This window comes from Mirounga leonina, unplaced genomic scaffold (assembly GCF_011800145.1).
Source record: "Mirounga leonina isolate KUSES-001 unplaced genomic scaffold, KU_Mleo_1.0 Mir_129, whole genome shotgun sequence".
Lineage (NCBI taxonomy): Eukaryota > Metazoa > Chordata > Mammalia > Carnivora > Phocidae > Mirounga > Mirounga leonina.
The window spans coordinates 68,088,598-68,106,443 of NW_023270323.1; the positions used below are offsets into that span (position 1 = coordinate 68,088,598).

At 46.3% G+C, this 17,846-nt stretch overlaps 1 protein-coding gene and 1 long non-coding RNA gene across 2 annotated transcripts in view; one reads left to right on the top strand and one right to left on the bottom strand.

The window, feature by feature from the left end:
• The window catches only part of LAP3 (leucine aminopeptidase 3), a 29,664-nt gene extending 18,706 nt beyond the window's left edge, over positions 1-10,958 (bottom strand). The window contains exons 1-7 of the mRNA XM_035005244.1: positions 10,816-10,958; positions 8,412-8,527; positions 7,046-7,100; positions 6,483-6,588; positions 5,229-5,388; positions 3,518-3,682; positions 1,693-1,851 (exon numbers count right to left, since the gene is read on the bottom strand). Of these exons, the coding sequence (XP_034861135.1) occupies positions 1,693-1,851; positions 3,518-3,682; positions 5,229-5,388; positions 6,483-6,588; positions 7,046-7,100; positions 8,412-8,527; positions 10,816-10,917 (863 nt within the window). The 5' untranslated portion in view covers positions 10,918-10,958. The remainder of the gene's footprint in view (positions 1-1,692; positions 1,852-3,517; positions 3,683-5,228; positions 5,389-6,482; positions 6,589-7,045; positions 7,101-8,411; positions 8,528-10,815) is intronic.
• Positions 10,959-11,398: 440 nt separating this feature from the next.
• On the top strand, positions 11,399-17,539 carry LOC118010283. Its single transcript, XR_004679164.1, has 4 exons — positions 11,399-11,526; positions 13,361-13,679; positions 16,950-17,061; positions 17,200-17,539. It is a non-coding gene; the product is annotated as an uncharacterized LOC118010283 (long non-coding RNA).
• The last annotated feature ends 307 nt before the right edge of the window (positions 17,540-17,846 follow it).

The following is a 17,846-nucleotide window of genomic DNA, read 5'->3' on the forward strand; positions in this document are numbered from 1 at the left end:
CGCACCAAAATTCAAAATGGATCATAGCCTTAAATGCTAAAACTGTAACACTTAGAGAAGAAAACACAGACTCTCCTGGCTAGAAACCCTTCAGTTACTTCCAGTTATTCCTAGAGCAAAGTCCAAAAGGCAACCGGGCCCAGAACCACCCATCTCTGCCCCCCGTCTCCACCCGCTGTGTGCTTCCTTCCCCGCCACCTCGCTCTGCTTCAGCCTGCTTCCTGTCTGCAGGCCTTCCCTCAGGCCTTCCCTTGTCCTTCTCACCTTGCAGCTCCTCCCTGCCCTCCTCCCTGCTGCACTAACTCCTCCTACCATTCCCCTCTTTAGCTAAACCTGTCACTCCTTTGAAGAAGCTTTCTCTAAACCCAAAGACTAGGTCAGGCTTCCTTGCTAAAATATTCTCATAGCACAAATTCAAGGATGGATTTAAATTAACCATAAACTTCACATTGAGCATTAATGCTGCATCGTGATATTAGCCCAAGACAGTATAAAATCATCACAATTAGCAAGACAATTAAGAACAGCCTAACTTTCACTCTAATTTTTATTTGCTGTCGTGCTTTACGACAGACACTTAAGTTTTATGTCTATGACTGCATACGGATGTAACTTAAAAATCAATACGCATACTGTGAATAATAGAAGCTTGAACCTTTTAGTGATGGGCCAGAATGATTGTTTGGAGACTAATGCTTCGAAGCAGAGAAGGTGGACCTCTGGGTAGAAGACAGAGGATGCTAACATCAGGAAGATGCCACTGGCAGCCAGTGCTGCCTGGGCTGGGTCTCACGGCACCTGGAAGCATTCCTGTGAGGGCTGCACTCATTCACGTTCCAGACAGAGCATCTGAATGGGTGCCCACATGTACTGGAGACACCCAGATTTTACGGATCTGTACAACCATTTTCCAAAGTAATTTCCATGGACCATGAGTCCCAAGAGAAATAAATTCCCTCCCAAAGGAAGCCTAGAAAATGCTACATTCTGTGCCCTGAGAAGTCCTGTAGTTAAAAAAAAAGAACAAAAATCTCATGTGTTTTATCTACCCTAGTTTTTGGCCAAGTAATCCTTTTTAACCCTCATGCTTAATTAGCAGCCAATGCCTCCCACGGGAAATACAGACCTATACCACCTCCTCCACCTCAGCTTCTCCTTGCTTGAAATAACCAGACAGGTCCCAATTCTAAGGAATACTTATGGTTTAATAAGATTAATGGGAGCTAGGCTGGTCAGTTAAAGAAAGCAATTGGAATCAAGCGAAGGGGCAATGGCATGATCCAAACAGCTCCAACCCCATTATCCACACAAGGGAGCTTTAATATCCACACAGGAAAATCAAAGTGTACGGTGGAAAGATCTTAGTCATTTTAAAGACAGACCTGAGTTTGACTTCTGACCCTATGCATGAGTTATAGGGCTCTGAGCAAATACTTCACCTCTCCAAGCCATGCTTTCCTTACCTGCAGAGGTGTGCCTAACTCCTAGGAGTAAGATCAAGGATAACACATGTAAGATGCCTAACAGAGTCTCTAACACACAGTAAGCATTTTATAAACGGCAGCTTAATACATTTAAAGTAACATATAAGATTGGACCGAACACCATGCTTATGAAGCAAACTTCACATAAACGATACAAGTACATACAAAGCATTCACCAAATACAAAGCACAGAGACATAAAGAGGTACCTGTCAAAAGTAATCCCCTTCCCAACGAACACCAGGGGTGCTTCGCCTGCATTGGGGCTGCCTCTGTAGTGAATTTCCAAGAAGACTGGAGGCTCGTCAGATCCTTTGGCCACACTTAGGAATGATCCCATTTCCTGTTCCTCAATCCAAGATTTGGGTCTACAGTGCAGAAAAGGAGAAAAGTCAATATGCTTCGTTATCTCTATTTCAAAATAACTTAGAAAATATTTATGTGTAAAACTCTTAAAACATATACACGTGTTAATGCTTCAATTATCACATCCTACTTGCTTTCTGAATATGCTTGGGCCACTTGATTCTGAGCCTGTTTCCTCATCTATAAAACAAGGTTGGGGCACCTGGGTGGCTCAGTTGTTTAAGCATCTGCCTTTGGCTCAAGTCATGATCCCCCACGTCTGGCTCCCAGCTCAGCAGGGAGCCTGCTTCTCCCTCTCCCCACTGCTCGTGCTCTCTCTCTTGCTATCTCTCTCTCTCTCTCTCTCAAATAAATAAAATCTTAAAAAAACAAAAACAAAAACAAAATGAGGTCACTGATACATCTGTCAAAAGATGAGCTACAGAATTACTAAGAGGGCAACGCCTTCGGGTCCCCTCCCTCCTTGGAAGCTTTATACTGTCACTTTGCTGTATCGCTCAAACTTTGTTTTGCTGTCCCCCCCCCCAAAAAAAACGAATTACTAAGAGAATTCACCCATAATACATAATACAATGTCAGGTAACAGGACAGAGTCAATAAGTACTTATTGCTTGATTTGTTCCTCCTAACCTACTGATATCTACAGTTTCACGTAAGATAAAGTTGGCAGAGCTCTGAGACCATAAAGGATGCTTAAAAGCAGTTACAGGGTGCAGTACTTTATTTTTTGTATTTCTAAAAATGACCCAAAAAACCAACCAATAAAAACAAAAAAAACAAAGAAAACAAAAAATCCAACAAAGCTACACTCCAATGACTGCACTAAAGTATCACAGTTCTTTGCTGTTTTAGAATTGCTGGAATTTGATCTTTTCAGCATTGTCACACTGCTTCTCATGGTTTCAACTGCAGTCTGAGATGTCTGCTTGAAGTGGGAAAGCTAGTAAATACTTAAACACGGGATCACAGGGGGTGATCCAATGGGAACAGTCTGTAATGCCAACCAGAAAAGAAATGCCATATCGCTATCCCTGGCAGGTGACGGGTACAAAGGTCTTTGTACTGAATTCTGGCCACAGTTAACTAGGCCAGGAGAGAAATCCTACACTCCAACAGGCAAAGCAGTAAAAACTACATCCAAGGAGCGCTCCTCCCTACACTTGCCTGTCCACTCGTTAAGATCATTAAAAGGGTTTTGCCATGGGGAGATGGCCACCAGACTTCAGAGGGGAAAGAACATAAAAACAGAAGGGAGGACAATGAAAACACCACTTAAAAGCAGCAAGGCTGTACAAACTTAGTACTTGATGCTTTATGAAAGCCCTGGCCTTCTGGAAGTCCCGTCTGTATTTCTCTGACTGACAGCCATCTACACAAGAGCAGCTGTCTGTTTAATGGGTTAAACTCTGCCCGTCTGACCCGCCTCATCGCTGCCTGAATCCTTCCTTGGCTTCACAAGCCCTGGTAGTTTCCCAAGGGGCCACTGCACACTCAAGTCTGCACCTGAAATGCCCTGCCCTACTCTCTCTCCATCTAATTGCGATGGCCATCTTCCAGACTCTGCTTAGGCACCATTTTCGTTGGCAAGTCTCTCCGGCTCTTCCAGAAGCCTCCTTGACTAGGATCCTCTGTGTACCCCTTTTCCCTGCCTATTCCCTGCATTATTACCTGATGTGGACCTCTGTTTTACTACTAGCACCTCTGAGATTCTTCTCAATGATTTGGGCAAATTTGGTTGGTGTCATCTCATTGGCTGGAGTCTCCATCAAGTGCCGTGCCAAGTTCTGCCCAGAAGCAAAGAGGATGCCCTTCTCCCAGGCCTCCTGGTCCCCGCTGGTGGAAGAAAGCACAAGGTCACTGTCAGACAACCTCTCAAGATACTGACTGTGCTGCAGCTAGGAGGGCTCTTACCCTATAAAAACAAAAGGGGAAGACCCCAAGTGCAAAATGGACACACAGGACCTGGATCATTCTCTGCTCTGACCCAGGGCAGCAGATACAAAGAGCTAGAAAACAGGGCCCTGGCTGAGCCGAGGTAGAGAACAGAAGCATTCCACATTTCATGTGCATGAAAAAGAGGTGGACTGATGGGTCCTTGAAGCCCTAACTCTAACACACAAACCAATGGAAGAGGTTTCCATCTTGGGTGCCTGGGTGGCTCAGATGGTTAAGCATCTGCCTTTGGCTCAGGTCATGATCCCAGGGTCCTGGGATCGAGTCCCGCATCGGGCTCCCTGCTCAGCGGGGAGCCTGCCTCTCTCTCTCTCTCTCTCTGTCTCTTATGAATAAATAAATAAAATCTCTAAAAAAAAAAAAAAAAAAAAGAGGTTTCCATCTTCTCAAAGGCCCACTGTGTCCTTCACTGCAGCAGGGATGATGCAGCCCCAGGGGCTTGCTGTGGAGCAAGCACACTGCAACAGTCCTGATGTGAAAGTGAAGGCCGTTCTGCCTCCTTTTTGCCCGGGTCAGGGCTCTGAACACAAGTGCACCAAAGGGCAAGGACCAGCTTTAAAAGAAAAGATATGGGCATGTGTGTCACGATCTCAGATCTTCTTATGCACAACAGGAATTAATACAGGTGGCACAGAAATGGGGGATTTGCCATGTGCCACGCACTTGACAGTGTCTTTCGATCACCATAAAAGCGCTATGACATTGGGATTACAGCTCTACTGAACAAATGAAGAAAGCGAAACAAGAGATTTTGGTCACTTCGCTGAAGTTGCCCAGCCAGCAAATTGGGGAGCCAGGGTTCAAAGCCAGGTTGAGCGGTCCCAGAGCTCTCATCCCAAACCACTCCCTCACAGCTGCCCACCCCCAGGCTGTATCAAGACGCCCACTGTCCTCATAGCGCCATCTCCTGAAGGTCTCACCTCTGTCTATTCCTGATGGCAGAGGCGTCATCTCCTAGAACCCAGGAAAGATAGGGTTGCAATGTAGTAGGTACTCAATAAGTCTGCTGAAAAATGACCCTCCCCACTAGACCATGAGGGCAAGGACCCTAAGCCCTCTATCTGTATATCCTGGCATTTGACACAGGGCCAACAGATACTGGCTAAATGGAAATTATTTGTATCAATACTTGCTGGGACCTGTCTGTCACATTCTCCCCTCTTCAGAGAGCCAACTTGGTTTGGCTTCCTAGTAACCAGCAAGCATGGAGGGGCCTAGGAAGCCACGGGTTGAAATACGTACCTGGCAAAAGCCAGGAGCAGAATGTGAGGACAGTCACCACACTCGTAAAATGGCTGAGGTGATGGGGGAGGTCCCAGACAAGCCATGTGGCATGCCCATACTGAGAAGCAGGCAGCTCACACCCAAAGGCCTGACTATCTGAACATCAGGAAATGCAACCCTAATCTTGGTTTTGTTCCATCACCTTCCATGGAGCTTCACTGACACGACAACCTTCTTCTTCTGCTTTAGGTCATCATACTCAAAGAGACCAAGCACTGCTCCTTCTGCAGCCGCCTGCGCATCTCCACAGGGATCCACCTCCACGGTAGAGATTTCCAGGTCTTGAACCTGCCTGCACCCCGCTTCAAAGGGACAGAGAAAAACCAGAAAAAATGGGAGTCAGTCAGAAGCAACCCAATAGTGGAAGGCAGAAGCATGATTGTGGGCTGAGAAAACAAGAGGTCTGGGGTTCAAATCCCAGCTGACACTTGACCTTTCTGAGCCTCCTTCTGCAAAGTGAGGATGTGTCCACATCTGACAGACAGTGGGAGGACAGACTCATAGATAAAAGGGCTGACCCAGCTCCTGGTAGAGTGGGGCCTCAGAAGTGGCTGCTATTATTGTACAACTTCTGAAACACCAGAATTTCCTGACAAAGCTTTCTAGTCACCAAGAGCTTATCAGATTAAAAATGGCAGAGGAATGATGACACTGAAATTATATCCAAAGAACTGAGTAAAGTCCATTAGTAACACAGCATTTTATGAAGATCAGGTTAGCAAAAAGTCTCAAATAAAAGTTATGAACGAATCACTCAACATGAACTTTGAAAGTAGATTTAACAAACAGAGATGATATCCACAGGGCCAACGATCAATCAAGCTAATTATCACCGCCTCAGCAATGTCTCTCAAAGCATCTTTAACCATAGTCTCTGGGTAAAGGCCACATTCTGCTGCTCAGCTCCGAAGTGACTCAGTGGCATCTATCTCAACTTGTAAACCATGCACGTGGCAAATGGGGACAGACACCTACCATCCAAGCACCCCACACTTTGCATCCATTTCCTCTAACTGCAAGTAAGAGGATTCCACGTCATTTAAAAGTCAGGCAACACGAGGTTTGTATTACAAAAAGGAAAAAACCCACCATAACTTTCTGGTAACATAGAGCTCTGGGGTCAATACTGCATGAGAGAACAATTAATGGTTGTGAACTTGCAAACACAAGCTATGCAAATAACAAAACTAAAATTCCAAAAGCTAACCTTCTGTATCCACGTAAGGCCAGGCATACCGTGTAAGGGAAACCGAGCATTTGCTCAGATGAGTGTTTTCTCTGTGAACATGGTGGGGGGTGGTGACGGTTACAAGGACCAAGCGAGCGGAAAGAGACAATCTTAAAGAGGACATCCTCGAGACTCTCCATCAACCTTAAACTTCAAAAGTGGAATCACCTGCAACAGCAGCTCTGATGTTTTCTTTGCCTTCGTGCCAGTTTTCCTGGTCGTCGACTCCAGCTGCCTTTCTGCCGAGGCCAACCACCACCACGCTGGGGAAGTCCTGTTCGACACATGCACAAGATCAACCAACCACATCATGTCTTTAAAACATCTGTTTCCAGCGGGGAAAGGTCTGTGAGCTCCCACACAATTACCTTCACCTCCACACAGGAACCTCCCGGTGAAATTTCGTTGTTTTGTTTTACCCTGTATCTTGGTAAAATTGTATCACTTGTGTTTAAAAGGTAGAGTGAGGATAATCTTGCAAATAATTCTACGTAAGCCTGTGCCACAACTATGGAAACTGAACAACGAAAGCCGACAGACCGCGATGCAGTGCTTCTTAACAGCTAATTGCCTCTTTACAACCTTAAGTAATATTTGTGGCTTAACACAGGAATAAAAGCATACACACAATCAGATACAAAATTTTCTGCACGACTGTGCAGCCACATTACTTGGCACTCAGGAGGGGCCCACTGAGGCTTTGCCAAATAAAGCTTATCTTCATCTCATACCTCATGCAGACCATAAAAGGTTCGGGTTTTGCCTGCCTTCAGAGGAGGTCCAGATCTAAAACGAGAGGAAATATTTAAAAACTAGTTGTCTCTGCTCCTTTGGAAAGTGACATATACATATCTTTTGCGTGATTACAATACTCTGCTGCTTCTGTGAATTTGCTGCATTTATGTTTTTATCAAAATACAGAATTCTCTCAGGTCAGATTTTTCAGATGCAGCACTTCTAATTCTAGCTCAAAAATCATTTAGCAAACTTCCACACGGGATTTAGTACAAACCTATTTGAAAACAACTACAGAGAGCAACGCCTTGGATGGGTAATGTGTGGATACAGAAGGGGGCTGAGCTACAGAGGGGGATGAAGGCTGCCCCGAAACTCCCATCTTTCGTAATGGCCAACCTGACTGCAGCGTTCAGCTTGGAGGCTGTTGGGGTGGGTGGGTGGGGTTCTGTACAGATGGGATACTGGGCAATTTCCAAACAAAGGAGGTGGCAAAAAATAATTATAGTCAGAGGACTGGATGCCCTGGTGCTGCAGCTAATAGTTATCTGTCAGGAAGGCCAGGCTGTGCTGTACTCAAACAGTGGATTTTGGATTAATGAATTAATCACGGCACTTGAGAAGGCAGTCTACTGGTGAAGGACTGGGAATTGAGAAGGGATGCAAATTCTATCACCCCGGGATTCAACAATTACTATAATTATTAGACTACATTCCAACAGGTTATCTATAATCTGAATAATATGTACTTGCAGTCGCTTTAAATTGACACTTCTCTTTCTGCCAAACGTGGCCTGCAGCTCAGGAGTCGAAACTCCCAATTTCTGTACCTCCTCTAAATCGTATCTATTCTGAGTGCTCCCAATAGCAGGCCCCACCCAGATTTACTGAATTAGAATCTGTAGTCTAACTATACCCTTAGGTAATTCACTTTGAGACTTTGAAACTCAAGGCACACCAAGAAAGGAGCTGTACCCGTAAGCTGTTTTGAGCTAGTCTAGGGACAGGCTGTCCCCCATAAATGAAGGGGCATTAGAGCAGGCAGACAGGCTGGTGGGAAGGCAGGCGGGTAGAATGAGGGTGGGCTGAGGAAATCTGGTACTTTCCAGATCTTTCTAGGTCAGTCTCTCACAACGTGTTTCTGATTTGAAGTGGCCTTACTTCCCAGAATTGTAGACTCACCCCTACTCAAAGGCAAAGTACCAAAGTGCATTCCAGGGGCAAATACTTTCACTTCCACTGAGAAGATACGGGCCAACTTACTTCCCTTAATTTTTATCTACTAACAATAAAGCATAAGAAAAAAATTCTCTTTCGGTTTCAGGGCATTTTAAAAACTGGAACCCATAGGCGAATACTTACATGTTCAAAATTTCTCTCAACCTTCCGGACACCAATTTATCAAAATTCTCTCCTGCACTCGTAAACGGTGGCACATCATCTTCTTTGTCTTTGGTATAGATTCCTAAAACAAGACCCTGAGAAAGAACAAGCGGAAAAAAAAAATGAGTATAATTAGAATAGATCCCCTAGGGGGACTCAGAGTTCCCCACGTTCCAGAAGAAGCAAATAATTCCACCCAAATTCCCCTCAAGGCCAAAGCCAAAAAAGAAGCAGGTGCTGGGCAGTCAGCTACACTCACATCCTGCCTAAATGTTTCAAATTCCTGCCAAAGCAAGACCGCAAGTACTACCTGTCCTGGGTCTTCATGATCCCTCCCAAGAAAGGGCTTTCACAGCATAAAGGGTTTTCTTTGCTTCCAAATAAAGAAGGGCAGAAAGGTGTTTTGTTTAAGAAAACAAATCCGTTTTTAACCAAGTTAGACCTCAAAGGGATTCAGAACATGCCACCCCAAAATATGCCACTTGGGCATATTGATTATTTTGAACTAAAGGCACATGAGAAACAGCAGGTGCAGGAAGGGCTGATATCCCACTTTCTACCTAAAAGCAGGGCAAAAAATTTCCTGTAAGAAAGGTGCTCTCCCTGTACTAAGAAATGGATCCACACAAACAAACCTACTAAAATAACCCTTACCTTCCATTAATTTCCCCAGTATACTTCCTAGTCACTGTCCCCCAATTTCCTGCCCCAGCCCAACCCCCTTTGTCTTGTTACATCCCCACAATTGCTCGTTCTCTGTTTAAAAAGGTATATAAGCTGTCCAGACAGCTCAAGGCTTGCGGGTCTTCGTTCTCCTTTCGAAGATTCCCATGTACATGTAAAAACAGCAAATAAATTTTGTACACTTTTCCCTGTTAACCTGTCATACATCCGTTTAATTCCCAGGTCCAGCCACAGAACCCAGCAGAGTAGAGGGAAGTTTTCCCCTCCCTACAATCTTCAAACGCAAATCTCAGGTATTCTGGGATGCTACCACAGTAAAGCCAATGGCTGCAGTTGCCAATACAAATCCGCACTCTGGCCAATTCCTAGGCTGAAAGAAGAAGGATGCATCTTCACACAGAGGCATCCTCACAGAGAGCAGAGCCCTGTGCCCAGCACCTAGCAGCTCATCCTGTCACGCCTCAAAGAACCGAAAGAAAGAAGTCAACCTGGGAATCACTATTTGTCTTTGCACGGCAATTTTTGACTTTAAAATGTTTTCTGCCTTACGGCAACTCTGTGAGGTGGAAAGAACACGTACTCCTCTTCCCATAGACCAGGAGACAGAAACCTGGTCTGACCTACTAGCCCACGTGCAACAGAACTGAGCAAGAATCCTGATTACCTTCTCCGACAATCCTACACCTTTTCCACAAAATCACACCGGTAATGGGAGCACACAGCGTCCTTTCTCTTCTTCATCAAAAAAATACACTTCCTTGGTGTAACTTTTCCAGATGCTAATTTTCCTAAGACTGCCCACTGCCCGGAATTCGGTGGAACCAAGTGGGGAACTGAGGACACAGGACCCACCTGCCACCTGGGAACGATGTTACACAGTAATGGAAAGAACACAGGACAAGGTATCTGGTCCCCTGGCCACCTGCGATACCGCTGGAGGCCTGAGCTCAATCCCTATCCAGAATATTCCTTGCCAGGGCCATTTTTTTCCTGGTCCTTAAGCATGACTCCCAAGCTTGTGCTCCTTTCACCGAACCATTCACTCCCCTTTCCAGATCCTCCACATCCCAATAGTGACCTTCATAATTTTTTTGAGCTCAATTAGATGGAAAAAGCTTTTCTCCTCCAAGACGCTCTCCTTTTAATTTCACAAAGATATGGGTCCCTGTGCAAAGCCCTCTTCCCTAGAGAGACGCTATTTTTCCTCTAGAAACTCTTGCAGGCAGTTAGTTTAGTCCCGGAGGACCCGTTGTCCTGGCCTTCCACTTAAGGGGTATTGCGGGGGGCTGGGGGGAGTGGAGCCCGAGATGGGCCGCCTCCGGGGCCTCAGAGGACGCTGCACCTCACCAAACGCGGGCTCCGTCCTCGCCACGGTGGCAACACCCCCGGCACTGTCCTTCCCTGGCGCACGGCGCGGACTAAACAAACCAAGGACTCGGGACATGGCACAGAGTGCGAGCTCAGGACACGGTCGCCACAGCTATCACTCTCTCTCGGCCGGCGTTCGGAACCTAGCACTCCCCCAAGCAAAAGATGGAAGAATGGACACGCTCGGCAAACAGCCAGGGGGATGGGCGGCCCAAAGCCACCTGCCCCTGCGAAGGCCAGCTCGGCAAAGCCAGGGCACTTCGGAGCCGGGTTCTCGACCCGCTCCGAAGCTCCGGTCGCCCGGAGCCGGACTCCCGTGACGGCCTCTCACCTTCGTCATGTCGGCGGCGGCGAGACCCCGTGCCCAGAAACGCTTCACGCCCAGACGTGGGACGACGACTCGCCCGGCAGCCGGAAGGGGCAGCAAGAACATCTTCCCGGCTCGGCCCCTGCGCCGCCCTCCAGCGAGCACGTGGCGCGTTGGGGGGACGGGCGCCTGCCTGGGGGTGGGGCTTTCGGGGGCAGCGAGCGCGCGCTCAGGGGGCGGGGCACGGGGCTAGGGAGGTGCCTGGCGGGCGTCAGGGGCGTGGCGGGAGGCCACCAGGGGCGTGGCTTTTGGGTGCGGACCGGCTTGAACTCGGACGAGCTTGGGCGGGACCGAGCGTGCGTGCGCCTGGGGGGCGGGGCAGATGTCAGGGGGCGGAGCGGGGAGGCACGCGCCCGCACACTGGGCGGTGCTGGGATGGACGCGCGGATCTGGTGGAGGCTCAGGGGCGTGCCAGCGTGCGTGTGCCGGTGCGGGCTGCAGCGAAGAGGCGGGCTCTCAGACAGGCGCACTAGACAGGGGCGGAGTCTCGGTTACGTCATATAAGGAGGGGCGGGGATGGAGGCGGGGCTCCGGGGGACCCCGGAGAAATAGGAGAGCAGGGGTTTTCCTGTAGAGGTCTAACCGCATAGTAGAGGCTCTCCTGTCGAGTTATTTTTATTCATATCCTTTTCTGGAACTTTTTTTAACTTGCATGTGGTCCAGAGGTGTAATAATGTAAGACAGCCCAAATGTTTTGGAAAATAGGAGCTTTGTGAATAGTGCTCAATGTTTTAACACAATTTTCCTTTTTTAAAAAAGGTTTTTAAAATTTTTATTGTAAAAAAAAATACATGGGGGCGCCTGGGTGGCTCAGTCGGTTAAGTGTCCTACTCTGGATTGTGGCTCTGGTCTTGATCTTGGGTCAAGAGGTTGGCCTCGCCTTGGCTCTGCACTCAGCCCAGTCCATTTGTCCTTCTCCCTCCCTCTCTGCCCTTCCCCTGACTCATGCTTGTGTCCTCTCTCTTTCTCTCTCTCTAAAAATGAATAAAAATACATGGTTGAATGCAACTCTGAGAACATTGGGAAGCACAAGGAGGAAGGCATAAGGGAAGTTATCCTTAATGTTACACCACTGTCTGATCCTTATTTTAGCTGGATCTTTGTTTTTTAGCTTAGGGCACAGGGTGGTGGTGGGGATACACCAACTGCAGTTTGCTTCAGGGACCACAGCATTTACATTTTCATATACTTAACGGGGTAAGGGAGAAATAAATTTCATAGCCCCCAAATAACTCTTTTGTCCTTACGAAACTGTTATTGACCACTTTGGGATATAAGACTTAGCCATCAATCAAACCTTAAGTTTACAAAGTGTTCACTAAGTTCTTTGTTAGAAACTGGGGATTTAAATGTCTGTGGCCTCAAGGACTTTATTATGTAGTAGAAGCAAGATATATCATGAATGTAAGAGATAAAAACAGACAGTATTTCATTGAGTGATGTGTGCCTTTGCCCCAGTTCCTTCTGCCCCCTTCTCAGCTTGACTAAGACTTTGTCTGATGGCATGCCATTCAGGAAACTTCTATAACATTCCAGCTGTGGGTTATGTGCACTTCCTTTGCTACCACAGCCCCTTGTTTCAAAGAACTAATTACCTGTAGGCTCACTGTATGTTTCCCCCAAGGCTTTTGTCTCTTGATTTCCAATGCCTAGATCTAGAGTGTAGACAGTAGCTGACACATACACAAGGTGTGCATATAATGTTTGAATGAAAGTATGATCAAGGTCTAGTGGATATAGCTTTGATAACTGAAGAACAGGCCTCCCTTGTGGTCTTTAGATAATAAATGCAAAACCAAAAAAAACTTGAAATGAGCCAGTAGAATGAGAAGGATATAGATGATTGAGGAGGACATGAAAATACGGAGGAGTGTGAGGGAGGGTGTTGGCTTGGCTTGGGGTATGGGGATCAGGCCTGCCTGGAATGAAAGGTGGTTATAAAACAGAGTGATGCTGGATTAAAGAGGATCTTGAAAGGCTGGAAGAGTTTATAATTGATGTGGGAGTTCACATGGACTCATTAAGTACTTTGTAGGAACTGGGAGAAATAAAAGCTATGCTTTAGTACAATTGATAGAGATTGGCATGAAGCGTACAAAAAGTTGAGCAGTGTAGGTAGGGGAAAGTTATGCTTCCCTGGAAACTTGTGCATGGTCCAGAGAGATTGTGAACAGGCTCCTCTGGGGTACCTGATTCAGATTCCAAGGAACTTCTTTCACAACTCTGTAAATTGTTATGCAATGCGAATCTTGTTTATAGACATGATAATGTAGGTCAGAGTTGGAGCACTCGTGTTGGTGAACACATGGAAATTCAGGGAGAGTGACCACTCACTCGGAGAGGGCATGGAAGCTTCACGCCCCTTCCCACATATCTTGCCCCATGCATCTTGTTCACCTGTTCCTGAGTTATGTCCTTTTATAATAAACCTGCAATCTAGCTTCTAGATGACATATTCCATTGATTCACATCTCAGGAGTGAGTGCCTCTTCTCCTCATTCCTCCTCAGGATGGAGTCAGCCAGACTTTTGAAACTTGGGTGAAGGATACTCCAAAGCTGAAGTCCTTGCAGGATGAATACTGTGTTCTAGAAACCATAAATAGTCTGTACTATAAACATTACTGATGAAACACGGAGAAGAGAGATGTCCAGTGAATAATCTGACTCTGAAGGCTAAACATCTAGGGAGTGGAAAGAACTGACCGTCGGTTCCTTGAATACTGCTTCCCTGCTGAGAAGTCCAACAAGGCCCATAGACCATGTGGAACAGCCAAGAGGAGAGGAACTGAAGTCCTGGAGGCAGCTGCCAGAATCAAGCTCCAGAGGGGTAAGAATTGGAGTTCACATGACTCCAGCCACAGCCTTTGAGTCTTCTTGCTAAGACGTCAAGGAACAGAGGCAAATCATCCTCCCTAGACCCTGTCCACATTATTACCCCACAGAAGATGTGAGCATAATAAATATTGTAGTTTTAAGCCACTTTTAAAAAATGTAGATCAAAGTTGATGGTGGCTCAGGGTAGGGTGCTGAAGTGGAGTTGTTGAGAAATTGTCAGGTTCTGGGTGTATTTTTAAAGTGGAGGGATGCCTCGGTGGCTCAGTTGGTTAAGCGTCTGCCTTCAGCTCAGGACATGATCCCAGGGTCCTGGGCTTGAGCCCCGCATCAGGCTCCCAGCTCAGCGGGGAGCCTGCTTCTCCCTCTACCTGCTGCTCTCCCTGCTTGTGCTCTCTCCCTGACAAACAAATAAATAAAATCTTCTAAAAAATAAATGAAGTGGGACCATCGGAACTTCTTCATGAACTGGAGGTTGGGTGTGAGAAAAAGGAGTCAAAGATGACTCCAGTTTTTGGTCCAAGCAAGTATAAGGAAGAAGTTGCCATCAGTGAGGATGGGAACTAAGATGCCATCGACTAACAAGGAATTGGGTGGAGCAGGTTTGTAGGCGGTGGTCAGGGTTGGTAAGACGTCCACTAGACATCCAAGTGGAGATGTAGAGGAAGTAGCTTGATGTATGAGTCTGGAGTTCAGGAGAAAGTTCTGGGTTGGAGATATACATTTGAGAGTCATTGGCATGAAGATGGTACCTAAAGCCATGAGTCCATGAAAGGAGGAAGATGGACAGAAGGGGGAAAAAGCAAAGTACCAAGGACTGAGCTCTAAGGGCCTTTAACATAAAGATGTTGGAACAAAGAAGAACCAGCTCAGAGAATAAAATGTAGCAACTAATGGGGCAGGAGAAAAACAGAGAGTAGTTCCTTGAAAAAAGCCTTAAGATTTCTGTAAAATGGAAGAGGGAGCCTTCCTCCTTGTCCTCTCTCCTTCTCTGTCCCTGGAATGCAGACTTAGTGGGAGGAGCTGTAAACCACAAGACACAGGAAGCTGGTCACCAACAGCGTCTGGTCAGTGAATCATTTCTGACTGTTACTTTGTTTAGGCTACTGTTATTTTGTCCTTTCTTACAACAGCTGAAATTGAATTCTAACCAATACACACAGACAATATTAAAAAGCCTTGCTCAAGATATTTCAATTCTGCCACCCTGGTTTCAAGCTGAAGTGTTTCCCACTTCTTATTGGTTCTCATGCTTATTTTGGTTTTCTTTTTTCTTTTCCAAACTGGACAGATTCTTGTGGAGGCTTGTTGGAAGTTCAGAATTTAGATTAATAACACAAATCACGATGCCACAGCATTATCTGGTTTCCTTTGATGGTGACTGTAGACAGATAAACCGTCAAATGGGCTGGTCTGAAGGAGGGGGATGTGGTCTGCCACTGCTCCTTAAAACACACATTTAGGGGTGCCTGGCCAGCTCAGTAAGTAGAGCCTGTGACTCTTGATCTCTGGGTTGTGGGTTCTACCCCCACACTGGGTGTAGAGGTTACAATTTTTTTTTTAAGGTTTTTATTTATTTGACAGAGAGATAAAGAGAGAGCACAAATAGGCAGAGAGGCAGGCAGAGGAAAAGGGAGAAGCAGGCTCTCCGCTGATCAGGGAGCCCAATGTGGGACTTGATCCCAGGATCTGGGATCATGACCTGAGCCAAAGGCAGCAGCTTAACCAACTGAGCCACCCAGAGGCCCCGGGTGTAGAGACTACTTAAAAAAAATAAAATTTTTAAAGAAAACCATACACATCTAAACTAATATAACATCATATGTTAATAGTCCTTCAATGAAAATATTTTTTAAACCTTACACATTTGTATTACAAAAAATAAATTCACAAAGAAGAGTAGCATTGTGAGGCGTGTTTGATTTTCATTTGAAGGTATTATGCACTATTGTAGGAAGTCATCAATTTATATTGCACTAGATGTATGAGAATCAAAGTGGGAGGAATTTGAGGAAGTTGGCGCCATATTTCTGATATGGTTCATTAGTATGTTAGAGTCTTTTACCAGGCCAGGCTACATAATTTTCAGAGCCCAGCACAGAATGAAAATGTGAGGCCCCTTCTTCAAAACGATCAAGAATTACAAGATGACGGGCACCTGGGTGGCTCAGTTGGTTGAGCGACTGCCTTCGGCTCAGGTCATGATCCTGGAGTCCCTGGATAGAGTCCCGCATCCGGCTCCCTGCTCGGCGGGGAGCCTGCTTCTCCCTCTGACCCTCCCCCCTCTCATGTGCTCTCTCTCTCTCTCATTCTCTCTGTCTCAAATAAATAAATAAAATCTTTAAAAAAAAAAAAAAGAATTACAAGATGATTGGGGTGCCTGGGTGGCTCAGTTGGTTTAGCGTCTGCCTTTGGCTCAGGTCGTGATCCCAGGGTCCTGGGATTGAGCCCCACGTCGGGCTCCTTGCTCAACGAGGAGCCTCCTTCTCTCTCTCCTTCTGCCTGGTACTCCACCTGCTTGTGCTCTCTCTGTCAAATAAATAAATAAAATCCTAAAAAAAAAAAAAAGAATTACAAGATGATGACAGCAGATCATTAAACCAAGTGTTGGGCCCTACTAAGTGTGGGGACCATGCAACTACACAGATCACACACCCATGAAGTTGGCACAACCCCTTATATTATAGATTTGTGTGCTGAGAGTCTCCTGGCTGGAAACCCCTATAGATAGCTCTGGCGTTGAACACCATGCTCAGCTTCATAACATTAATGGTGTAATGTCACCAAAGCCAAGGAAGGAGGGAGGTTGCCTACTGATTGAGAGCTCAAGAGTTTCAAATGCTCCCAAGATTAAGGAGCACAGCAGCAGAGCATGTTTCATCCTATTTGTCAAGAAAGAGGCCCTGCATTTGCATCTCCATGACAACACCTAGCACTGCTTGTTTGTAATTTTGCCCTAAGTTAGGAACAATTTCAGCTGCAAGCTGCAGAATGTTGGACTAACAGAGGCCTAAACAAACAGCAGTTTGTTTTTCTCATATAATAACAAGTCCAGTGATAGGTTTTTCCAATGTTACAGCCACTTGTGTTGCCTTGGTGTTCTTCCTCTTTGCTTGGCCGTTCCTTCATGGTTGCATGGGGGTGGAGGCTTCCTATCCAGACTCAAGATAGCGGGAAGCAGGAAGAGATGGCACCAGCGACATCTGTCTTCCCTTTGCTTCGAACCTACCAGCAATGCTGATCCCACAGCGGCTTCCCTCCTCAGGTTGCTTTCCTCTGCATTGAAATCTGCGGAGGGTGGCCCCACCTGCAGAGTCGGGCCACCTGCCTGCCCCCACCTGCTGGGAAAGTGAAGCTTCTGGCTGCTCCCTAAAGAGGTGGGACTCCCAAGGGGGGTATTCCCTAACCAAAGGGGGAGGGTGTAAGAGGTTCTGGGACGCCAGCAAACCTGAGAGGCCCATGCAGTCCCGTACAGTAGTCCCCCTTATCTGCAGTTTCACTTTCTGTGGTTTCAGTTACCCTCTGTCAAAAGGCGGTCTAGAAGCAGCTGATCCTGACCAGATGGTCTAATGGAACGTCTAACCTAATGCTCCATCATGATGCCTACGTCATTCCCCTCACTTCATCTTGTCCTGCAAGCATGTTATCACCTCACATCATCACAAGGAAAAGAAGGGTAAGTACAGTACAAGCAGGTATTTTGAGAGAGAGCCCACATTCACATAACTTTTATTGTAGTATATTGTTATCATTGTCCTGTATTAGTAGTAGTAGTTATTGTTGTTCATCTCTTACTGTGGCTGATTTTTTAGAAATTAAACTTCATCATAGGGATGTTGTTTAGAGTTCAGTTCTATCTGTGGTTTCAGGCATCCATAACCCTTACTATTATGTACCTTTGTGTGCATTTTTGAAGAAATTCTTACACAGAAGCTTGAACATATTAGAGACGGGCGCCTGGGTGGCTCAGTTGGTTAAGCAACTGCCTTCGGCTCAGGTCATGATCCTGGAGTCCCAGGATTGAGTCCCGCATCGGGCTCCCTGCTCGGCAGGGAGTCTGCTTCTCCCTCTGACCCTCCCCCGTCTCATGCTCTCTCTATCTCATTCTCTCACTCAAATAAATAAATAAAATCTTAAAAAAAAAAAAAACCATATTAGAGAC